Source organism: Astyanax mexicanus, chromosome 16 (genome assembly GCF_023375975.1).
Source record: "Astyanax mexicanus isolate ESR-SI-001 chromosome 16, AstMex3_surface, whole genome shotgun sequence".
Taxonomy (NCBI): Eukaryota; Metazoa; Chordata; class Actinopteri; order Characiformes; family Acestrorhamphidae; genus Astyanax; species Astyanax mexicanus.
The window spans coordinates 5,208,610-5,234,630 of NC_064423.1; the positions used below are offsets into that span (position 1 = coordinate 5,208,610).

A 26,021-nucleotide genomic window follows, 5' to 3' on the forward strand; every position below is an offset into this window, starting at 1 on the left:
TTAATATTGGGCTTCCAGTTTAAGAAGCTCGGAGGAAAAGGAGCATTTTCTGCTCATGATCTACTACAGGGCTGCTGTTATTATCATCAGTTACTACTATTTCTAACCTGCTGCTTATTAATGCTCTAGTGTTACAGTTAGATAAAACAGTGTCCAGATTTTGCTGGGGATGCATTGTTAATGATAGTCTAGCTTATAGCACTGAGATGCCTCAGTGTCGGGAAACACGTGCTGCTTCGTGGAGATTGTGCTATCCTCTTCATCACACAGCAATTAAGTCTTTTGAAACGAGTTGCTGATGGTGTTTTTTTTTTTACACTGCCGCACGCTCTCAGGATTTATGCTTTTGGTAAATTATTTCTCACCGCTTTTCATCCATGTAGCTGCAAATACTTTGTAGTCCTGTTGTGTCCTGGATTAATCTACATGCTTGTTTTATTGAAAATCGTTTATTTGGGTGAGTAAAGCACTTTGGCTTATTTACAGTGAGCTTAGATATGCAATGTTTTGATTAAACTAGTGTGTTCACTCCAGACCAAAAAAAAAAAGAAGCATACATTACCCGCAGCTTTAAATAAGCCACATTGTTCAAAGCATGTGAAAAAAGTAGAAGCTTATAGCCCAGAAAATATAGTATATTAAATCAGTGATATGGAGGAGTCGTACCTTGTCGAAGCAGATGAGGTTTAGCTGCCCACAGATGTTGATTCTCTGTGGACTGATGCAGAAGATGCCCAGTTTTTTGAGCCGCCGCTGGGCGTACACAATGCCTGCTGTCAAGGCTGCTGGTAGTGCAGGGGGCACAGTGATGGTGATGATGTCCAGAGACTCGATAATGATAGTCTTAGCTGGAACCTGAAGAAGATTTAGGGGAGTTAAGAGTTATTATTATTGATATATTATTAATTTCTGTGCCTCGAGGAATCGTTTAATTAATTTTAAAACGCAGAGCACAGAATTTAGCGTGGACTTTTAATGTGAAAAAGCGCTCTTAGCTTCACGTCACCCACAAAGCAGGAAGTGGAGGAGGCAGAGGTTTTTGGAACGGAGAGAGCAGGTAAATTAAATTAATATAAAATAAATGAGATTAACATTAATGTACCTTAATAACAGAACGGCAGAGCTGTGGAGCGCTGATTATTATTAATACTGTATAATGTGTGTGTGGTTAGTGTATTACAATGGAGACAAGTTCTCACTTAATACAGGCTTTATGTAATCAGTAAACTCAGTGCTGTGGAGTTTTTATAAATAAATACATGTTAATGTTAGCTGAACTTACTGTATTGTCATTTAGCTAAGATGCACAACATAAAGCCAATGTTTATGCCTTTAATATTGATTAATGCTCTAAATTTAATACTTACAGGAAATCCTGAGTTGAAATAATTGAACTTAATTTATTAAATTGATAAGTATTAAATTATTACTGGTGGTATTTATGTCTATTTTGTGTTTTATTTGTTTCTACTTGTGTTTGCAGTGTGGATTTAAAAAATAAACCAATTGGTCATTCATTATTAAGTGAAATTTCTTATTTGATGAAATCTCTTATTTTATGTTTTATCTGATTACTCGATTAATCGAAACAATTTTTCAGTAGAGTACTCGATAACTAAAATAATCAATAGCTTCAGTCCTACAAAATAGCTTAACTGAAAAGACCAACAGCAGATGACATGTCTCTCCAAACCATCACTGATCATCAGTAAATTTTACATTTCATTTGTAAATCAAGGGATCAGAGTCTGGAGGAAGAGTGGAGAGACACGCAGTCCAAACTGCTCGAGGTCTAGTGTGAAGTTTCCACCAATAAGTGATGGTTTGGATAAAGAGACATGTCTGTCATCTGCTGGTGTTGATCCACTGTGTTTTAATATCAAGTCTAAAGTCAGTGCAGTTTTGTTTACCCACAAAATCTTACAGCACTTCATGTCTTACAGCTTCCCTCTGCTACTGACAACTTTTATGGAGATGCAGATTTCATTTTCCAGCAGGACTTGGCACACTGCCCACACTGCCACAAGTATCAATTAGTCTTAATTATATGTTTTTTACATTTTAGTGACACTGATTTTTGGGGTTTTCATCGGCTGTGAGTCATAATCCTCAACAATAAAATAAATAAACACTTAATATTGATCACTCTGTGTTTAATACATCTATATAATATATGAGTTTCACATTTTGAACTGAATTACTGAACTAAACTAACTTTTTAATGATATTCTAATTGTTTAAGGTGCACCTTTACATTGAAAAAAACATGACGCTAATCATGCTGTATTAGTGGTCAACCTTATAATGAACATTTGGGATTCATTTTTACCTTGTTCATAATGCTCAGGACGATTGAGTAGACGAAGCCGATGCCAGCCACTCCCACCAGACAGAGCAGGAACATATAGGCATCTCTGTACAGCTTAAAGTCCGTGGGCTTAGGATACAGGATAGAGCGAACCAGCTGACCTTTAGCTGTACTGAAGCCTGGAAAATAAGACAACAGCACATTTCTGAATCGAAAAACACATATATTTAACGATTCAACACATATACTGGTCAATCTCAGGCAGCTTTACTTAATTTTTTACAAGCTTTCTAAGCCAAAAATAATTACAAAACGTTTAAAAAGCATGTTTAAAAGCAAGTGCACTATTTCCTTTGATTTTCTCTCAAGAATTGTCTTTATTTTAAAGAAATGATTGACTGCATGTTCAAATAATTGATATTTATGACATAAATCATTCCTGTTAATGGAACTCACGCCTGTTACTGGCACTCACTCCTGTTACTGGCACTCACTCTTGTTAATCGAACTCACTCTTGTTAATCGAACTCACTCCTGTTACTGGCACTCACTCCTGTTAATCGAACTCACTCCTGTTACTGGCACTCACTCCTGTTAATCGAACTCACTCCTGTTACTGGCACTCACTCCTGTTACTGGCACTCACTCCTGTTAATCGAACTCACTCCTGTTACTGGCACTCACTCCTGTTAATCGAACTCACTCCTGTTACTGGCACTCACTCCTGTTACTGGCACTCACTCCTGTTACTGGCACTCACTCCTGTTACTGGCACTCACTCCTGTTACTGGCACTCACTCCTGTTAATCGAACTCACTCCTGTTACTGGCACTCACTCCTGTTACGTTTTATGGAATGAGTTTTTGGCATAGAATTAGCAAAAACACAAAAATAGCTAAATGGCGGCTATGCTAATAGCATAAGGACACTGAGAACATTCAAGTGATTTTCCCAAAATTTGTATTTTAAAAATAAACAAATAAGATGTAAGAATTAATTTAGGTAACAGGACTGAGTGTTGAGATTGAGCTCCTCAGCCATAGTTACAATGAAATCAAATATACAAAAAAAAACTAATGAGGGAACTTAATTCTGGTCTTCCCATGATCGTCAGAAAAAATAGCTGATGTCACTTCCTGTTGTAGATGTGACTTCCTGTTGTAGTATGTTCCAGATGTTTCAGATGGGGTAATGTGTTACGGTAACAGGACTGAGTGAAACCCAGGGACACAACTAAAATATGTATTTAAACTTTAATAAAATGGATTTATTATGAAAAATATTTTAAACGCATCGATGGAGTCTAGTAGATTTGGAGTCACACACCAATGCAAAAAAAATTGCACTAAATGATTTTTATAATTATATTTCACGGTAAAGTTTATAATTTACAAATAATAAATGCTATTTTTTTGTGTTCTACGTAGTTTTTATTTTTAGTTTTTTAATTACATATCTTAATTTTGCAATTAGGTCAATGTACAAGACACTGTGCTTAATAATAAAATGTATTTTTAAGTTATTTTGTATGCACATTTACACATGTAATTTTCTAGGGACAGAAATGGCACCCATTCGGTGAAATGGCCCAAATATGTTAAACTTTTAAAAGATCATTTCTGAACTGATAGTTACATTAGATAATACTGTATGTGCTGTGCATTACAGCAGCTCTAAATCTGGCTCTGTTGGAAGTGGATTGTAGTTTTGGAAATTTTAAACACTGTATCTACAGGTACATGTGAAGTTCTGCACTCTGCAGGACAGGACACAGTAGGCACAGAAACAACAATCTGAGACCGGGCTGAAAAACACAGCCAGTGGATGAAACTGCTGGAGTTGTAGATGATGAAAGATACGACGCATTCCTTTGTTGGAAAAACAGAGAATACAGAAAATAAGCAGAGTGCTAAGATCACTGGGAGACACAGGATAAAGCACTTTAGAGCAGTGTTCAGTTGTCTCGTCTGAATGTAGCTCAGTATTTACACTTACATTTAAGTCTACAAGTATTTGGAAAGAGGATTTTTTTTTTTTTTATTTTACCTTTACTCAAAGCTACAGCCTTTATGTCAAATGTCAAATCCAAATGTATAGAGTAAGAAGTACAAAACTAGGATTATGTGGGTAATATACCCGGGCAATCTACACTAGCAGACTACAATTCAGCTTAAACAGCTGATAGTGTGTGATCTTTCAGGAATTTTGGTAGGGTGAATTTGCCATTAAATTGACCAAATTCTTGATTTGACATCACCTTTTAGTGGGTTTTCCAGTACCTTTGCTTTCTTTTTAGTATATTGATGGCCCATAAACACAGCCAATTACCCAACCCACTCGTTAGGACTACCCCTATCACTAGTGATGCTCCAACACACCAGGAAGGTGCAGACTACAACACGCCTCCTCTGATACATGTGAAGTCAGACTCTGTCTCTTTTTGAACTGCTGCTGATACAGTTTACAGACACCAGCCTTGTGCTGATCCACATCGCTCTAGGAGTGATGAGGGGGATAATTTATTTTAGAGCTCCATCTACTGCACCCACCCAGAGAGAGCAAGGCCAATTGTGCTATCTCAGGGCTCCAGCAGCTGACGGCAAGTTGCATGACCGGGATTCAAATCAGCAATCACCTGATCCCAGTGCTGGACCACTCAGAGCCCTATATTCATGTACTTAATACATGTAAATACCTGTTTTGTTCATACAGCCACCTACCGGTCCTGACCACCACAGCTTTGACCAGTTCTCCTGAGTAGAATCGGGTCTGGATGACGTTGGTTCCACAGAACAGTGTGTGTCTCTTATGCTCCTCGATGCTGTAGACCTGGTCCTCCTCCGCCCCTTTCTCTCCCGGAGGCGGGTTGGGCAGGTTGGTCTTGGTGACGGGAACGCTCTCGCCTGAGACAGAGCAGAGATAAAACCCACGGTATTATCTGATATGAGAGGACTTCAGCCGGCGTGAATCAGGGTAAAGTAGATACGGTACAGTATATGAGTCAGCAGAGTCCATGATGATGATAATAATAATGATGATGTAATGCTGAGGCGTGTGCAGTTACCTGTCAGCATGCTCTCGTTGACGATGCAGGTTCCGCTGATCAGCACTGCGTCACAGGGCATGATGGTGCCGTTGCTGGGGATGACCATGACGTCACCGGGTACCAGATCTGTGGACATCGCCTCTTCGATCTCTGTGAGAGGGAAAATCAGAGAGAGAGGGGGGGTTAATAGTGAAAGAGGGGGGGGGGGGGATTAAGTGCATCCGTATCCCAGACTGGCTCAGCAGTTCCCTCATTACCCACGCTCCCGAGCACCATGGCCAGACTGCTGACTCATCACAGCAGAGCCCACTGCGCCAGCCGCTCTACAGCCAGGTAATCCAGCCTCACTGCGCTGGTGCTCAGGATCCAGACCAACACGCCTTATATAATACAGCTCCTGATTTAGCAGTAATTAAATCACCATAACTGTAATATATATTTAATAAAAAAAAAAAACCTGGCATGCAAAACTACAAAAATCGGTACAGAAGTCTAAAGTGTGCATTTTACAGGAATCTTCATTAATATATCAATATTTTAATTTACAATTTGCTAAAAAAAAAAAAGTGATTTTGCGTAATATGTCCCCTTAAGCTAATTGTGAGTAGTTTTGTGCATGTTTTTGACAGCCAGAATAAAAAGAACTGTTTCACTTTATTCAGAAAACATCATTCTTTTCAGGGACGGCAGAGTGAAATCAGCTAAAAATGGGCTAAATCTTGCACGTGATGAAATAATGATAATAATAATAATGCCATATACTAAACCCTAAATCATATTTTTTTATTAATAGATGAAATGTGTTCCTTCGAAAAATAATTAAAAAACATTCCAGGCCTGCTTAAAAAAAATATATATATAATTCTATAATAATGATAACATTTCCTTATCTTTAATAAAAAATATAAAAAAAGAAAAAAGTATAAGTAATGTGCATTATATACACATATACACACACCTATAAAATAATAATAATACAAATAATAAAAAGTCAATAAAGTTATTTATTTGAATGAACGAAGAAAACAGATGTATGTAACATATTTATAACTTACAGAAAGACTATACACTATGGTATAACTGAACTAAATAGAACTTTAAAAATAATAAAAATACATAATACAGAGGAGCCATTGCTTGGTTCTTTCCTCGCATTTAATAAATACACCAACAAATACTGGAAATATATGAAATATTTGCCATATACTAAACCCTAAATCATATCTTTTTATTAATAGCTGAAATGTGTTCCTTTGAAAAATAATTGAAAACATACCACCCTGCTTAAAAAAAAAAAATATATATATATATATATATATATATATATATATAATTCTATAATAATTATAACATTTACTAATCTTTAATAAAAAATATTAAAAAAAGAAAAAAACTATATATAAGTTATGTGCATTATATACACATATACACACCTATACAATAATAATAATACAAATAATAAAAAGTCAATAAAGTTAATTATTTGAATGAATGAAGAAAACAGATGGGTTTATAAATAAATATAAAAATAAAACCTACCGTTATTAGCTCTGCAGACTGATACACGCACAATACTGTGGGCAGCCACCATGTCGTGTAACATGACGTATTGCTATAAAAAAAAACACACAAAAAAAAAACAAATGACAATCAATCATTCAGACACCATTTATCAACATCATTAATCATATTCTTTCCTACAGATTTACAACACTTTAAACAAGCTACTGAAAGACATTGTCTGTTTATAATTCTCAGCAATAAACTAACAGAATTCAGTGGCTCACCTTTTTGATGGTGTAGAGAGAGGCAGCTATCGATATGACAGACATTAACACTATAGCCATAGCGTAGTAATAGTATTCATCTGCACTCCACAGGATAACACTGAAGAGCTGGAAGATGTAGAAGGGGTTGAGGACCTGAGAGGAGTTTAAAAAAAAAAAAAAAAGTGAGAAGAGAATTCATGTTTTAATAGAATTAATAGTTAAAAAAAAACAACAATTAAAATGATGCAGTGTCTACATATTCAGTTTATGGCTTTTGAAGTTATTTTTATAAAGGATCGTGGATTTTTGTTTCAATTTTAATTTAACATTGTTAATAAAGGTTTATTTATTACTATTATAATTAGTGACGCAACAACGTAGAAAACCTAGGCACGCATATATCTGCCGATGCTGTTTTAAATATGTATAACTTACAGAAAGACTATACACTATGGTATAACTGAACTGAAAAAAATAATAAAAATACATAAAACAGTGCAGCCATTGCTTGGTCCTTCCCTGGCATACAATAAATACACCAACAAATATTGGAAGTATATGAAATATTCGCCATATAATAAACCCTAAATGATAATTTTTTTATTAATAGCTGAAAAAACATACCAGTCCTTCTTAAAAAAAGATCTAATTATATCTAATTAAATAATTATATTATAACTATAACATTTCCTAATCTTTAAAAAACACTTTTACTGTGTATGTTATTTTCTGCCTCTGCAGCTCCTCCCAGGTTTAGTTGTGCTATAAGTGAGAATGATGTTTCTGTGTACTTTGGTACGCAGACACATCAAACATCACAACATGCAAATCAGTCAATCAATAAAACCCCCGCCCCCCCCCAGCCCATAACCACTGCGTCTCACATCTCGCTATCAGAGGTACACTGCTGCTGCTGCAGCTCAGCCAATTAATCAGCTCTACCTCCTGCCCTGCCTCTAAACCCATACATCATCCAGTGCCCCCTTATTGTTTTGTAGCATTTTTAAAATTTGAGCTGAGGGTGGAGTCAGCTAAGATCAGGGGGTTTAGTGTCCTTTTAAAAAAAAAAAATACAAAAATAAATAATTAAATACAAATAAATTTTTCAGTCTATACCAATAAAATTAAGATATCACCGTGCATCCCCAATTATAGTATTTTATCATAACTTCTGGATTATAACTTCAAGACAAAATAAAAGTCCTATTTCTCAGCCGACATATAATATTTGCATAAATAAAAAATAAAAAAATCTCCCATGTTGACCCCATTCTTCGTTTCTTCCTCACAGAAAAAGGTTAATGTAAGACAGTGTTTGGTATAAGTTTAGGTTTATATGGATTAAATATTAAACAGCTGTAACAGAGACAGACTGTCCTACCTCCTTGATTAGCAGCTTGAAAAGGGAAGGCACTTTCACAGCAATTTCATTCACTCCAAAAAATAATTTCCTGCAAAAAAAAAAGAAAGAAAAAGAAGCACATTATTAACTTATGTTTATTTATATTTTTTACCATTACTGGAGATTCTCACAGTTCTGAAAAAGCTTTCCGAGGCCAGTTAAATGGGCTGGATAACATGACTACGCTAACCAGCATCATGTTTATTGGGTTACACTAAGGATAATCATTCAATGGGAAAGTTGATGTTGTTTTAACTAGAAGAGGAGACAAATGTACAACATGTTTAAATTAAGTTTAAATAATTGTGATTAATCACACCAGTCAGTGCAGTTAATCACAATTATACTGCACCCCAGTAAGTCTTATTTGCCCTTAGAAAGGTTTCCTTAGGGTCTCTGCCCGAACCCGTCGGGTCGAGATTTCCCACCTCATTCCTCGGGTCGGGTCGGGCTCCAGAAAATAGTCAGAGATGTAGGCATCTGTTTTTTAATTATATTTTTATTTTATATAAAGCTCTAGTGTGATAATCACAATGTAGCTAAGTAACCAATTATTATTGTTATCGAAAACGAACAAAATAACTAAAACTGAAAGTGAAAAAACATTTTTGTTAACTGAAACTAATAAAAACTGCATTGTGTTTTCATAAAACTAATTAAACAAATTGAAATTACTGATAGAAAATCCTTTGTTTTCATGTTTGTTATTTATTATTAAGTTTTACTGTGCGCGGTGCCGGATTCTGCGGGGAGTCGCTATCTGTGAAATAACGGCAGAAAACCCTGAGAAAGCTGCAAAATGGGATTATAATACGAGCGCGAAGGAGATAAAAGCATGTGTTCTATAGTGAAACAGGAGATCCTGTGGAATAAACACCACACTGTTAAAAATACCTGTGAGTAGCTCATACACCTGAACAGTTGAACTAATAAATCTCTTTCTCTCTCTCTCTCTCTCTCTCTCTCATATAGTTATTATTTTGGTGAAAATTAGTGAAACCTGTAAAGTTTATTGAGTTTTTAAGTTTGTTTATGTGTTTCTCAAATTGAGCTCTCTGATATGATGTGTAAAAACTAATAAAAACTAGCAAACCCCACTATAAAATGAATGAAAACTAACTGAATAAAGGAGAAAAAGTGAAAACAAAATAAAATTAAACTCTAATGAAAATTGTAAAACTTTTATAACCTTGTAAGTTACAAGTTTAACTCCGCGTTTGACTTGCAGCGCTGTGTGCAGCTATTCTTAAAAAAAAACATTAAATAATAGGTATGTGCTCCTTTAGTGTTTTAGTGTTAATTAACATCATTCTGAACAGCCAGTTTATGGGTTGGCTAGGGCTCGGGCTCATAATAACACTTTATAGGTCGGGTTGGGTGGGGCTCGGGCAGAACGTGCAGGGACTCGGACTCGGGTCGGGTCGGATTTTTTGGGCCTGATCCAAGCTCTAATCTGATGTACTGTAGCTGATTTACATATATGTAACATGTGTGTGTATGTGTGTGTAATGCTTCTAAACTGAACAGACTGGTTGAAGGCCTGTGAAAATGTGTAGGTGTGTGTGTGTGTTGGGGGTGGGTGGGGGGTGGGGGTATGGGTTACAGTAACTGTTAGGGGAGGGCGTGTCTCTGACAGTAAGGGGGAGGTACCTGTACTCCTGCTGGTCTTGGCTGAGGCCGCCGCTGTGCTCCGAGTGGAGGCCGGAATATCTCAACCCCAGATCCTCCAGACCCCTGCACCAATCCAACCCAACACAACACACAGCATTAACACACACACACACACACACCTACACTCAGAGGAGAAACAACTCAACAGCAGGAGAGCAGGCTGCTTACGTCAATACTCCAAAGTTCTGGATGGCGTCGTTCCAATAGTACTTTGTGCTATGGAGCGTAAAATACCGGATCTGAGCAGAAAGAGAGAAAAAACAAAAACAGAAAAAAGCTGAATTCAGCAGTTACTCAGCAGAGCGCTGGAGCTGGATGGAGAAGGTGTAGAAGGTGTGAGGAACACGCTGATCGACACGGTTAGGCGTGGGGCAAAACGCTGCCTGCACAGACTGGTATTCTGCATAGTTCTAATACTTTACACTGCATAACAGGGTGTGATGTACAGATGTTCAGATAATAACACCGAGAGATGAGAAAGTTACGTGACAGATCTCTTTTTTTTTTTATTATCATTTTATAATAATGAATCTCATTCATTTTTGTCTATTCAAAAGTTTGCCATGTGTAACCGAGCTTGAACATTTTGCTAACCTAGTTAATATATTACGTTTATATGTTTACTAGTTTAAAAAGTCATACTTAAATCATTTTAAAATAGAGCCATTACACCACAAGACTAAAAAAATACAGAAAGTTTGACATTTTTCAATTTAATTAGTTATGAAGATTAATTAATATTCACATCACATCAATTAATCCCAAATTAAATTAAAAGCCCAAATGACCTAGCTGTGATCAGCAACCTTACTGAAGCTCAGCGATGACCCGTTTTGGCCAGTTTGTCAGCTTTTGAGGTTGTATAGGATGTATACACCCAACAACCAGGGGTGTGGAAATGGGACTGGGGGAATGGGGGGTGGGGAGACTGCGAGGCTAAAACCCACACATATTACTGTGACGTACCACACAGTTCAGATAAGAACATACTGGCTGATAAGAATCTACTGCCATTAGCTTTTATGTTTCCTTAATATCTGATGATACGTCCTGAAATATAATCCTTAATATAATCTTTAATAGTAAACACTTAAAAAAAAAATATATATATATATATAAAAATAATAATAACAATAACAATAATATATATATATATATATATATATATATATATATATATATATATATATATATATATATATATAAATAATGTTATATGTTATGGCATGACAGCGGTGTGTGTGTGTGTCTGTGTGTGTGTGTGTGTGTGTTTACCTGCACAGGCTGGTACTCGGCGTATTTCCTGATGAACCCCTCGGCTGGGGTGTCGGAGGGGCGGGGCATGTGGCCGTTGGCGGTGGGCGTGGCGGTCTTAGAGTCCAGGCTGATGTAAGGGTTCTTTCCTGGGGCCAGCATCACACGCACCTTGGCCCGGAACCAGCGCTTAAACTCATCCTGATTCACATGAAAAAATGTGAAAAACACACACACACACAAACATAATTTCACAGATTATTTACTGTAGTTCACAAACACTTAATTCACATCTGCCAAAATAAAGTTAATTAAAGCATTTTTTATTACACAAAATTTCTTAATTTAGTGGCTGAAATTACTTTACATTACATTTAGAAGAGACTTTTATCCAAATTATGCACATTACTAATAGAGGACAATGGAATTTAAGGTTTAAAAAAAAGGAGGGGAAGAAGGAAATGAGGTTAGAAGTAGGTAGTTAGTTAGAGGTGTTAGGAGAGTAAGTGCTCTTTGAAGAGCTCAGTCTTCAGGAGTTTATTAAAGATAGTGAGAGATTCTCCTGATCTGGTAGTAGAAGGTAGTTAGTTAGAGGTGTTAGGAGAGTAAGTGCTCTTTGAAGAGCTCAGTCTTCAGGAGTTTATTAAAGATAGTGAGAGATTCTCCTGATCTGGTAGTAGAAAGTAGTTAGTTAGAGGTGTTAGGAGAGTAAGTGCTCTTTGAAGAGCTCAGTCTTCAGGAGTTTATTAAAGATAGTGAGAGATTCTCCTGATCTGATAGTGGAAGGTGATTATTTTTTATCATAATTGCGCTGTACAGACTGGTACTTACGGTACTCCGGAGCAGCACCACCTGAGCGTCCCTGATGGTGGTGCGGGTGCAGGTGGCCTTCACGCACCATTCAGGCATCCAGTAGAGCAGCAGCAGCAGAAAGCCCCCCGTGCACAACACCCCCACTGCCACCAGCGCTAGCTTCCAGCGGCACAGCCGGTACCCGCTCAGCTCCTGCGAGACAACGGATATAAAAAAAAAATTGATTATCATAATTAGTGATGCTTTGGAGAGACATGTCATCTGCTGGTGTTGATCCACTGTGTTTTATTATCAAGTCTAAAGTCAGTGCAGTTTTGTTTTCCCACAAAATCTTATAGCACTTCATGCTTCCCTCTGCTACTGACAACTTTTATGGAGATGAGGATTTCATTTTCCAGCAGGACTTGGCACACTGACCACACTGCCAAAAGTACCCAAAGTATCCATTGGTCTTAATTATGTAATATTCTAATTTTCTAAAACACTGATTTTTGGGTTTTCATTGGCTGTAAGCTTCTTAATCATCAACATCAATAAAAGAAATAAACTCTTAAAATAGATCACTCTGTGTTTAATACATCTATATATAAGTATATAATACATCTATATAATATATTTCTCTTCACTCTTTACACTGCTGATTTTAAACATGTGTCTGAACTTTGCCACATTCAGAAATATTCAGACGACACAGCTGTGGTGGCATGTATAAGAGGTGGGGATGAAAGAGAGTACAGAGATCTTGTTGCTGCCTTTACAGCCTGGAGTAGAAGAAAAGGTCTTCTCCTCAATGCACTGAAGACCAAGGAGATGATTGTGGATTTCCGGAGACTGAAACATTCCCATCAGCCTGTTATCATCGATGGACAGATCATTGAGAATGTTCAGTCCTATAAGTATCTCGGAGTCCACCTGGACAACAAACTGGACTGGTCAGTGCAGACGAGTGCAGCATATAAAAAAAGGACAGAGCAGGCTTTACTTCCTCAGGAAGCTTAAATCATTTGATGTGTGTAAAGACTTTCTGCACACATTCTATCATTCGGTTGTGTCGAGTGCTGTCTTCTTTGGTGTTGCCTGCTGGGGAAGCAGCATTACTGTTAGGGACAGGAACAGACTGGATAAGCTTATAAGGAAGTGTGTGTCAGTAATGGGCGGGAAAGTGGACTCTGTGGGTCAGTTAGTGGAGAAGAGGATGAGGTGTTTAATGGAGTGTATCATCAGTAATAGCAGACACCCTCTGCATGGGATCCTGGCAGCTCAGAGGAGCAGGCGCAGTGATAGACTCCTCTCTCTCTGCTGCAGGACTGAGAGGTTCCGCAGGTCATTTGTTCTTGCTGGAATTAGACTGCTTAATACCTGATGTGTGTACTTAATAAGCACCATTTAGCACTTTTTTTTTTTGTACCTGGGTGTGGACTCTGTTGTGTATGCTTTTTGTGTTACTTCTTTCTTTAAAGTACATATCTATCTATCTATCTATCTATCTATCTATCTATCTATCTATCTATCTATCTATCTATCTATCTATCTATCTTTCTATCTATCTATCTATCTATCTATCTATCTATCTATCTATCTATCTATCTATCTATCTATCTATCTATGCGTTTCAAATTTCAAACTGAATTACTGAAATAAAGTAACTTTTCAATGATATTCTGATTTTATGAAATGCACCTGTATAGTGCAATCACAGAACTTGCCCTTGCAGATACCTTAAGTCTTATATCCACACAACCTATATGAAAACACAGGGGTTGGACAATAAAACTGAAACACCTGGTTTTACAGCACAATAATTTATTGTGGTGCCGGACAGTTCTGGTGGAGAGTTGAGGTGCACATTGATTTCTGCCGTGATTTGATCAGCCGTGGTTTTATGTTTTTTGGATACAATCCGGGTTAGCACCCGAACATCCCTTTCAGACAGCTTCCTCTTACAGCGTCCACAGTTAATCCTGTTGGATGTGGTTGGCTTTTCTTGGTGGTATGCTGACATTACCCTGGATACCGTGGCTCTTGATGCATCACAAAGACTTGCTGTCTTGGTCACAGATGCTCCAGCAAGATGTGCACCAACAATTATTCCTCTTTTGAACTCTGGTATGTCACCCATAATGTTGTGTGCATTGCAATATTTTGAGCAAAACTGTGCTCTTACCCTGCTAATTGAACCTTCACACTCTACTCTTACTGGTGCAATGTGCAATTAATGAAGATTGAACAATAGGCTGCTCCAGTTTAGCCATGAAACCTCCCACACTAAAAGGATGACAGGTGTTTCAGTTTCATTGTCCAATCCCTGTAAGTTCAAATTAATAGAATACATATAAATACAAAAACTACAAAAAAAGGTCCAGGTAAGAAGCTCACCATCTCATCCTCCAGTCCTTTATTAACGATCTTCAGCTCCTCCTTCTCCATCACGCCCTCCTGATCCACCTCCTCTCCACTGGACACTGCTGCTGACCTGCAGGCACACACAGAAATGCTCATTAAACACGGCCTGGTACTGAAAGAGAGATGGAAAGAGAGATAGAGAGATAGAGAGAGAGAGAGAGAGAGAGAGAGAGGGAGAGGGAGTGTGTGTGTGTATACAGACTGTGTGAAGTGTGGAACGCCTCATAACAGCTGTCATATCATTCTGCTACACACAGAGGTTCACACACACTCACACACACCTTCCTGTACGTCCCTGGCGTGACCTCTGCAGCTGGATGGCAAGCTGAGTGTGATTTTGGACGTTTTATAAAAGTAAAAACTTCACTTTAGTTTACACTAGGGGTGGCGATATAGCCTTTAAAAAATATCATGATATTTCGTAGTATTTTCGCGATAACAATAGTCTTGGCGATATGAAGAAACACTGAATAAAAAAAAAAAATCCAAAATACACTTTTGTAACAGAAGTCAATGATGCAGAATGATCAAACATGACACTAATAATAATGCACTCCAAATATCTCCATATATCCAGGATTAAAGTAAAATAAATGATAATGGACAGATATAACCTGTCTCTAGTAGATATATAATGGGAAATGAGAACAGGGTGATGTGGCACCATATTTCAGGATATTTTATCGTTCACAATATAAAAAAAATGTGATATGTGATATTATTTACCACAATATAATTCACAATTAATCACATTTTTCTTCCTTAAAAAGTGATTTTAGCAGACTCCCCTGATTTTAGCTAAAAAATAGAAGGAGTAGTTTGAGAGGGGCACTGGGTGATGTATGGGTTTAGAGGCGGGACAGGAGGGAGAGCTGATTGCCTCTGATAGCGATGAGACGCAGATGGTTGGATGTCAGCAGGGGGGGATGGGGGGGTATTATTGATTGTGTACTTTGGTACACAAACATTCATAATATTTTGGTGATAGATATTTAAATGTAAATAAAAGAATCCGCGTTAAAAACAATTATTATTTTTGCCAATTCCTTAAATTGTATTGTATTCATTGTAACAGTATTCTGAATATATTCTAATATTCTAAATCACAGAGAAAATCATGACTATATATTTTTCTAAATGCTTAATTTTACTTTTGGGAAGAGGACAGAATAATGGTGTAGTGTGGTTTACACCTGCAGACTAGATACTATACTTATACTAGTAGGTAGTCTGGATGATTTTAAACTAGAATATTAATGTAATAGTAATGTGCTGAGTTACTGAGAGATTTATTGTAGAAAATAAATGCACACTCAACTGCTGCTCATGTGAGAGGCTTTTATTTTGTGTGCAATATACTGCCTTGCCTACGGTATTGCAAAATATTAAATCTTAATGATTGTATCTTGATAATTATTGCATTTCCAGATTTACACCAATATACAGCCATACTCCAAGTTCATCCCATTATATTCTCAGACACTCTGACACTTTTAAAGCTGCAGTTTGAGCTGCAGTTAGTGAAACAGAGAGGATAAGATAACGAAGATGTGATGACTTGCTGCTGCTGGGTACTGCAGGTTTCTTGATCAGGATTTGGAATATGACCTCAGTGGCCTCAGCGTCTCAGAGCCTCTCGTCTTATAACTCAGCTTCACAGAAGAGGACGAGACAAAACACAGGAGAAGATCCATCTCACAGTCCACCATCGCTTTCCCAAGCCTCTTAAATGAGAAATATTAGGCAAAATTCACTTTTTGTGTGCTTTCATATTCCCACTTATGTCTCAACTGATTAAAAAACAATCCACCCATCCGTTTTCTGTGAATAAGCTGAAAGAGTTTGGTGTCAGGAATCATAGGTTTCCATGAGTCATTTGGCTGCTCCTCCCTTAACGTGACATCACATTTAGGAACTGAGTAATTTAGAACTACCCTTCACCCCACACACTAGATCTGTTGGACAAACACCATTTGTCATTTTGATTGAGATTCTCAAGACAGTACACTGCATGAATAGGCAATAGACTTTGTCTGAGGGAGGAATCTGTAACTACTGTCCATGGCAAGTCAGAAGATTAGGGAGCTCAGCTATTCTGCAACACATGCAGCCTGGTTCACCATTTAGCAAAACACTAGATAGGGCTGCACGATACTTGAAAAATTTTACATTGCAAATGTTCTTTTTTTCGGCACTATATGTTTTTATATTAAACAATTTGGGGGCCATGATGTCACCACCCATGTGCTGTCTCACATCCGGACCAATCAATAGCTGAGTCAGCTCTGAGCTCAACTCAAAACTGGAGAAAAACAGCAAAACAACAGTAATCGGCCCTTTAACCAAGCAATAAGAGCATTTTATGAGATTTAAAGTGTGAATTCAGCTGTAACTGGAAATATGTGTGCTGCAAAACTGTGCTGGACTGAGGTGCACAGCTTTCCACACGTGCCCAACCATGTGGATGGAGGCCATGCGGTTACCTCATGTATATAGTAATACTTTGATGTTGTTCAAAATGCTTTAATGGCAAGAAATTCTATAAGTTAACGTTTACTGATCCAAGCTCAATTTTCTACACATACTTTTTAAATGGCACTTTATTTAACTTTATTTAACGCAAATATTGATGTGCTGACCCATGACACTTGGCAACCCTGAATCAAATTAAGCAGAAAGATGAATAAATCAATCTGATTAAATAAAAAATGACAACATTGAATAAAAATCCCTGGATTTTATTGTCGCACCTCCGCAGTGACTACACCAAAACACCATTGGGGTGGCAATCCCCAGGTTAAGAAACCCTGAGTTAAGCAAAATAGACACCTCTATATATACAGTAATAACGGCTGCACAATATATCCTATATGCACTACCCTATAAGCACTGTCTTTGCAATGTTTACATATGCAAAACGTCACATAATAGGACGGGCTGCAGGATAAGAAAAGAAAATTCCCATTGTTCTTGTTCTCACGACACATCTACAAAAGGCAAATTAGATCTACTGACTAGGCCTGGTTTCAGCAGCGCAGGCAGGCCCACGTGTACCGTATTTTTTGCACTATAAGGTGCACTTAAAATCCTTTAATTTTCCCAAAAATAGTCAGCTTATGCACCTTATAATCCGCTGCTCCTTGTATGTATGAATTTTACCAGTCAGGTATTAAGGAGAAGTACAGGCACTCGGCTGAAGTACAGAGTTATACAGGAGTTTCAGTTTAGTTCTACAGCACTAATGCTGGAGCAGCATTAGTATTAGCTGCTAACCACGCTAAGCACTACCTTTATCACTGGTCAGAGGAGAGTATATAGAACTGTAGCGTGTTGCTAACCCCAGATACCACTGCTGGAAGAGCATTAGGATTAGCCGCTAACCGCTAACTCTTTCGCCATTCAGAGAGGAGTATGTCAAACTGAAGCCTGTGTGTTTAGTGTGTTAAAACAAGCTAGCGGTGATTCAGCTGTGAGTTAGCTGCGATGCTAGCAGTCAGCTTTAGAAGGCTTGAAACCGGTTAGCTGCAATGCTAACTGTTTTAACGCTGACCTCTCCTGATAAAAATGCTTTTGTTTCATTCAACATTACAAAATAATGTTAAGCTAATACTAAAAGAGAAATGCTGTGGTCGTAACAACAGACTGAACACTATCCTCCTCACCCTGAACAAACATCACCCTGCCCGTCCCTCACACAGCCATTACACACAGCAGGTGTTCATTCCAAACCACAACATCCACCCAGAAACCATCCAGACCAGCAAATGGTGGCTCCTCGCTGCCTCCTGTCACTGGAGAAGCTGAATACCAGAGCTGCAGGGCAGGGCAGCTGAACCACACCATCATACCCCTGCTCTGAGCGGAAACATAACATGCCCTCAGAGATTAACGGCCCAGAAAACACCCAATAATAATAATTAAGGGCTCAGGGGGAGCACCGGCCTTTACATGTAATGTAATGTCACATACTAGCCCAGGAAGATTCAGGTACATAGGCTTCCAAGTAGACATGGACAATATTGGGGGGGAATATTTATATTTATATTATATAAGACCAACTGGTACTTTTAGCAGTGTGGGCGGTGTGCCAAGTACTGCTGGAAAATGAAATCCACATCGCCATAAAAGTTGTCAGCAGAGGGAAGCATTAAGTGCTCATAGTTGCCTTGGGTATGTATTGAGGGATTATATTTTTGATTCTTAGATGCATCTTGATTGAGACCCAGCCAATTCTGAATCGATGAATCGATTCACAAATGATGTATCGATTTTTTAGACATTAGCTATAACTAAAAACATACAGATGATGAGAAACCTCATTGAATGCCAATTTAAAGTTGACACTTTGTATATTGCAGTATATGTTATTAAATCAAGTGGGGTATTTTTTAATGTTCGGGGTGTGTAATATCGTATCCTACGCAATAATATCGCCAAAATTCTGAATTTCGTGAACGATATTATACCCTGAAATATTGTGCTTTATCACGACCCCTAATTATCACATCAGGGTACTACTGTTTTTTTTTGTTTTTTTTATTTTACTGTTTTTAGTAAAAAGAAAAAGTCACACTGTTCTCATTTCCCAATATATATCTACTAGAGACAGATTATATCTGTCCAGTATCATTTATTTTACTTTAATGCTGGATATATGGAGATATATGGAGTGTACTATTATTAGTATCATGACATCTGAATCATTGACTTCTATTACAAATCTGATAAAATCCTTATATACTCTTATATAACTCATACATTTTTGTATATACCGTATTTTTCGGACTATAAGGCGCACCATATTATAAGACGCACTATCAAAGAACGCCTATTTTCTGCTATTTTTCCATACATAGGGCGCATCGCATTATAAGGCGCGTTAAGTGACACTAGAAAGGGTGCCTATATCAAAGTGAACAGGGGTGGCGCCATGTTTCCCTTCCCCCACCGGGGGTGGTCGCTTGCCGGTGGAGCGTCTCAGTATATATAAATCTAGCTCTTTCAAAGTCAAACGAGTGCTGGATATTAATCTACACAGATTCCTCTCCTGAAAACTGTTTATTTGGGTGAGTAACGTGCTTCAGTTTATTTACAGTAAGCTTAGATTTCCAGATGTCCACTAAGGCTTGCTGCACCAGCGTTAGCATAGCTATCCGCTAGCACGCTAGCTAGTCCCCTAAACTAGTAAAGTTAACCCAAACTTAAACGACAGCGTTACACTGAGTAATCCTGCGTGTTCTGGTAAGACAGTGAGATATTAGCTAGCGATTCGTCCCCCGTAGCTTGTTTTAACACTGTAAACAAGCAGATTACAGGCTGATAAAACTCACCTCTGAGAGAGTTAGCGCTTAGCATCTAGCTAATGCTAGCCAGGCAAAGCAGCACAGACTTACAGGCCGATAACTCACCTCTGAACGGTGAACGCTTAGCGATTAGCATCTAACTCTAATAATACTGCTCCAGCAGTATTAAAAGTGCTACATTTAGAAAATACTGATCTCTGAACAGTGAAAAAGCTAGCTAGCTAAGCGGTTAGCATCTAGCTAATGCTATTGCTGCTCTGCACGGAGTGTGTGTTTACTGCTCCTTACACCTGACGGGTAAAATTTAGATAATACTGATCTCTGAACAGTGAATAAGCTAGCTAATGCTATTTGCTGCTCCAGCCTCGGAGCTGCACGGCTCTGGACTCTGTATAGCACTGAAACTCTGTATAACGCTGCACGGAGTGTGTGTTTACTGCTCCTTACAACCTGACGAGTAAAATTTAGATAATACTGATCTCAGTGAATAAGCTAGCTAGCTTAGCGGTTAGCATCTAGCTAATGCTATTGCTGCTCAGCCTCGGAGCTGCACGGCTCTGGACTCTGTATAGCACTGAAACTCTCTATAACGCTGCACGGAGTGTGTGTTTACTGCTCCTTACAACCTGACGAGTAAAATCCATACAAAAGGCGCACCGTATTATAAGACGCACTGTCAATTTTTGTGAAAATTAAAAGTTTTTAAGTGCGCCTTATAGTCCGAAAAATACGGTAGATATTTTATATCTCTGTTAGGGGTGTGCCATGTCATATCATATATGCAGTAATAACTTAAAAATTTTATTTTGTTGCAGTAGTGTATTCTTGAATTTTTGTTTGTTTTTTTCAATTCAGTGTTTTTTTTGTCACGTCGCAAAAATACCATAAAATAGCATGATATAATTTAATATTTAATTATACTGCTGTATTACGGCTATAAAGGATGATTTTTTATCTTAATCTAGTAAAGGCTTTTTCTGCACTGTACGTGTTATCTACTTTATCTCACTGTTCATTATGTTGCATTACAAGAAACCTGTAATTTCCTGGTCACCGATAACAAAGCGCACACCTCTAAAATCCACCACTAGAACAGAGGCCTGGTGTCTGGATGTCTGGCAAACGTGTGCAGTATCTGGTTAAATCCCCAGGAAGGGACTTAGTGGTGAGATCTTTGTAAGTCACACTCTGCTCGTGTCCTGTCCTCTAGAGAACGTCCAACCTCAGGAGAGAGAGAGAAAGAGAGAGAAAGACAGACTGTGTGTGTGTCTGAGTGTCTGAGAGAGAGAAAAAAAAAAAGACTGTAAGTGAGTCAAAAAGACTGAGAAAAGAGACAAAAAAAAAAAAAAAAAAAACAGAGAGAGAGAAAGGCAGTTCAGGTTGCCGGCAGGGCACAGTGCCCGGTCTCCTCAACAATAGGGCAGCAGGGAGGCAGCATGGCGGCGGCCCGGCCCGGCTCCCTGCACCCTGCCCCCGGCCCTGATCTTATCTGCCCCCTGCACCCGCTCCACACACCACGGAAAGGGGAAATTCAGCTCAGGACCGTGCCCTTCCTACTATTTTACAGCAGCCGGGCCAGCACTGCACAGCCACGTTCCACTGTCACACACAATTTATTTGAATATCGAGAAGAGCTGACCCACACGCTCTGGCTTTTCCCTCCCTCTCATCTCGTGCTTTTTACTGGATGAATGCAAGGAAATAAAGCAATTGTATGCAGTATTCATCAAGCTGCTTTCTAGTTATTCCAGCTTGGAGCTCAACCCTGAAAGATATCCTAACTATGAAAGAATAGAGACTTCCAGAAGCTTTTAAACAGCCTGCAAAAAAAATAAATAAATAAATAAAAAATAAAATGTAAATGCAAAACACTGTACTCATTCTACTTCAATCACACAGTGTGATATGTTGTCTAATATACTTATTTCAGAAGTGGCAGCAGAAATAAAGGGTTCAACATCCTTTACATCAGCTTACTACTAAACTCTTTATTTGTTCAATTTGTTTGCATGTGTGTGCAAATTTCACTCACGTGTGTGTCTATGACTTATGAACTATATAATATGCTTTGTGATTTTATATAGGTTTGTCCACTATCAAAACGTCCTGGAAAATATGTCTAGGTCCCTAAAAGTTTAGGTGTGAGCCCTGGAAAAAAAAGAAAAAAAAAAAAAAGAACAATCTTTTTCAAAATGGTCTACTAGGACATTTTTATTTATATTTCTGATGTGTGTAATTTCTGTTGTTTTTATCCACTTGTTACTAAATGTTTGCTTCTGATTTTATTGCCTTTTATGCTGTAGCACTTTAAGATTTCTTCAAAATGTAAAGTCCATTACAAATAAAATGTAGGGGTGTGACGAGACACTAATCACGAGACGAGACACGATACTGGGTTCACGAGAACGAGACGAGACGAGATTTAAAAATAAAAGTTTAAAGAAAACGTCAAAAAAAAAAAAAATGGCTTAACAAAATTAGAGTTTTATTTGACAAAATCATATAACGCAAACATAACAGACTGGTTTCTCTCACACATTGATTTTATAAGAAATAGAAATAAGAATAAGAATAAAAAATAAAAATAAAACTTTTCTAGGTCTTATATAGTGCAAACAATAAGAGCAAATCACGACCAGTCATATTAAGACTATGGTTTGTGTTTTTTTCTCCTAAATCTCTTGTAATTTAACTATGCAGAACCATAACCAGTCATATTAAGACTATGCTTGAAGTGAAACAGAGACAGAACATGTTTTTAAATACAGTACAGAGTTAAGGGATTAGTACAGCTGTCTATGAAACAGTCACGTGTAGGATTTACTTACAGTATTTATATATGGTTTGTGTCTTGTTGGTCACTCTGTTACTGGTTATTGTTTCCACTGGAGCCAAAATGCAGCCAGACTTACAACTTAAAAGTAGCAGAAGCATCTTCTATACAAATGCCTGAATTTTACTCTTCTGCTGAGAGCTGCTCTCACTGCTCAGCCACCATACTCTATCGCTACTGGGTTGCCAGATCCCTCTTGCAAAGTCCACACTTAACTGTTTTTTTGCCCCGTGAGACAGGTTTAAGCCTGACGAGAAATATTGTCCATTTTAATCTCGCGTGCCACGAGATCTCGTCACACCCCTAATAAAATGTATTATTATTTAAGATGCAGTAAAACATGCATTGCATCAGGAGCCTCAACAACAGGAAACACAAACAAACAATTTACAACAAATAGAGGACATATAATAAATCATGTTTGAATTGGTCGTTCCCTGTATTTTTTGAGATGGAGATAGTAATAGTAATAATAGTTTAGTGTGGTTTAGGTCTGGCAGACTGAGTTACTGAGTTTAACTGAGAGTTTAATGGACATTTTTTTTTACGCTAGTGTAGCTCCATATTCCACCTTCAACAAGAGGAAACCTGCCATGAAGCGTGGATGAAAGTAGTGGATGGCTTGATGGGTAGCTTGCAAACCATCAGTGATCATCAGAGCCTGGAGGAAGAGTGGAGAGACACACAGTCCAAGCTGCTCGAGGTCTAGTGTGAAGTTTCCACCAATCAGTGATGATTTGGAGAGACATGTCATCTGCTGGTGTTGATCCACTGTGTTTTATCATCAAGTACAAAGTCAGTGCAGTTTTGTTTTCTCACAAAATCTTACAGAACTTCATGCTTCCCTCTGCTACTGACAACTTTTATGGAGATGGAGATTTCATTTTCCAGCAGGACTTGGCACACTGCCCACAATGACATAAATATATATGTCTTATATATTATTTTAATTGTCTGAGACACTGATTTTTGGGTTTTCATTGGCTGTAAGCCATAATCATCAACAATAAAATAAAAAAATAAATAAAACAACACTTAAAATAGATCACTCTGTGTGTAATACATTAATATAATATATATGAGTTTCACATTTTGAAATGAATTACTGAAATAACTGAAGTAACCTTTCGATTATATTCTTATTGTTTCAAAAAAGGCATTAATTTGAGCTGATCCATTAACAGGCAACAAATGCACTGATTGGACCCCATTCAAAACTCAAGCCTTGGAGCTTTAAATACCTGGAGACCTTGCGGAGGCTGTGCACACGGCATCCACTTAGTAAAGCGGGGATCTTCCCTGGCGCAGTCCTCGAGGACCTGCTCTGTTCTGCAGTCGTTCCAGCAGCTCCAGGGCCTTTATGGGATTTAGATCAGATGACTGAGCTGATGGAGAACATCCCGCGGCTCGGCTGCGAGCGACTCCTCGTTTCTGAGGGCAGTGTGTGCTTTGGGTCACTGTCGTTCTGCTGGAAGATGTTTGGAGGCATGTGGTAGAAAGTGAGCAGACGCGTCCGGATTAAACCTGCTGCAGCTATGCCAGCCAACGAAGATGAATGAAGACGGCTTGTTCCCGTCACACCAATACAGCCCAAAACAAAACAATCTCCCAGTCTTTCACTAATGAAGTGCTCTGCTCTGGATCATCTGCAGCTGCTTTTTTCCATCCATCTCTCTCTCTCTCTCTCTCTCTCTGGTACAGACTTTTGTCTCATCTGCCGGGAGTGTGTGTCCTGGTACTGAGCAGACTGCTTTAAATACTGGTCAGCGTGCTGTAAATAGACCGCTCTGTTCTCAATGCTTAGTGGTTTGCTTCCTGCGGTGTGGCGGCTGAGCTTCAGCAACTTTTTTTCTCCTGAGATGTTTTCAGAGTTTTTGCCAAAATCTAGTTCCAAACATACAAGACAGCAAGACAGTGACGGGACTCTTTAATTCTAAAGGTTATTGTTTGTTTCTCCTCCCTTAAAACTGACACTGACCTCATCTACTATAATATGAGGGCTCTAACAGGCTTACAACAAGTTGCTGAGATCTTGTTTTGTATGAATCTTAATAAAAAAATAAAAAAATAAAAAACTGGCGGATTTTCTGCTTTATTGCTGCTTGCTCTATTGCAGGGGTGTCCAAACTACGGCCCGCGGGCCATTTGCGGCCCGTTTCCTGTTTTGGAGCGGCCCGCAAGGTATTTTAGAAATAGAATGAAAGTTGGCCCGCTGTTAAGCAGGTTTTTATAATGTGAGATTCAAAGTTTGAACGCTAGGTGTCAGAACCAGGCCAAAGAGTCTAAAAGCGGAGAGAGTGCGCATTTCTAGCTCAGAAAAACGGGGCAAAAAACACTAAAAGAGGAGAGGGTGCGCAGTTTTAGCGCAGAAAAACGGGCCAAAGAGTCTAAAAGCGGAGAGAGTGCGCATTTCGAGCACAGAAAAACGGGACAAAGAGTCTAAAAGTTGCCGTAATTAAGGAGTTTAATATTAAGAGACATCACGAAATTAAACATCAATTTGAAAAATCTTAGTTTACACAACACTGTCAAAGATAAAGATAGTAAGTCAAGAAAAATGGTGTGTAAATTAAATAATCAGGAAAAAAGTATTATTTAAAGTGGTTTATTTCATTATTTGTTTTATTACAGAGTCTGTGGCCCGTGACTTCAAATATATTTCTCCTTCTGGCCCCCAACAAAAAAAGTTTGGACACCCCTACTCTATTGCATAGAATGTTCGGTACTAGGGGTGGGCGATATGGCCCTAAAATAATATCACGATATTTCATGGTATTATCGCGATAACGATACTCTTGACGATATGACAAAAAAAAAAAAAAAATACACTACTGCAACAAAACAAAACTTACATTATATTATTGTATACGATATGATATTGCACATCTCTAACTGAGATAAAAAATACCAGAATATCTCCATATATACAGTAGGGGTGGGCGATATGGCTCTAAAATAATATCACGATATTTCAGGGTATTTTTGCGATAACGATATACTTGGCGATATAGGAAAACAGAAAAATAATTAATTAATTTCAGGAATATAGTATAAGAGTATAACAGCATAATCATAATGTCGCAAAATAAATAATATAGCATAAAATAATATAATGCAGCAAAAAATATTGCAGAATATTTAGTGCATGCATATAAACTGCAAACACAATACACAATAAATACACCTAAAGCTTCACAGTAAATAATAGACTACTTTTAA

General features: G+C 38.0%; 1 protein-coding gene across 2 annotated transcripts in view; it reads right to left on the reverse strand.

Moving 5' to 3' along the window:
• The window catches only part of atp13a3 (ATPase 13A3), an 88,581-nt gene that overhangs the window by 35,736 nt on the left and 26,824 nt on the right, over nt 1–26,021 (reverse strand). For both annotated transcript variants that reach the window (XM_049465734.1, XM_049465733.1), the window contains exons 3-14: nt 14,640–14,736; nt 12,282–12,455; nt 11,472–11,651; nt 10,365–10,435; nt 10,176–10,259; nt 8,505–8,574; nt 7,142–7,276; nt 6,894–6,966; nt 5,373–5,504; nt 5,029–5,211; nt 2,330–2,487; nt 667–855 (exon numbers count right to left, since the gene is read on the reverse strand). In XM_049465734.1, coding sequence (XP_049321691.1) covers nt 667–855; nt 2,330–2,487; nt 5,029–5,211; nt 5,373–5,504; nt 6,894–6,966; nt 7,142–7,276; nt 8,505–8,574; nt 10,176–10,259; nt 10,365–10,435; nt 11,472–11,651; nt 12,282–12,455; nt 14,640–14,690 — 1,500 coding nt within the window. In that variant the 5' untranslated portion in view covers nt 14,691–14,736. The remainder of the gene's footprint in view (nt 1–666; nt 856–2,329; nt 2,488–5,028; nt 5,212–5,372; nt 5,505–6,893; nt 6,967–7,141; nt 7,277–8,504; nt 8,575–10,175; nt 10,260–10,364; nt 10,436–11,471; nt 11,652–12,281; nt 12,456–14,639; nt 14,737–26,021) is intronic.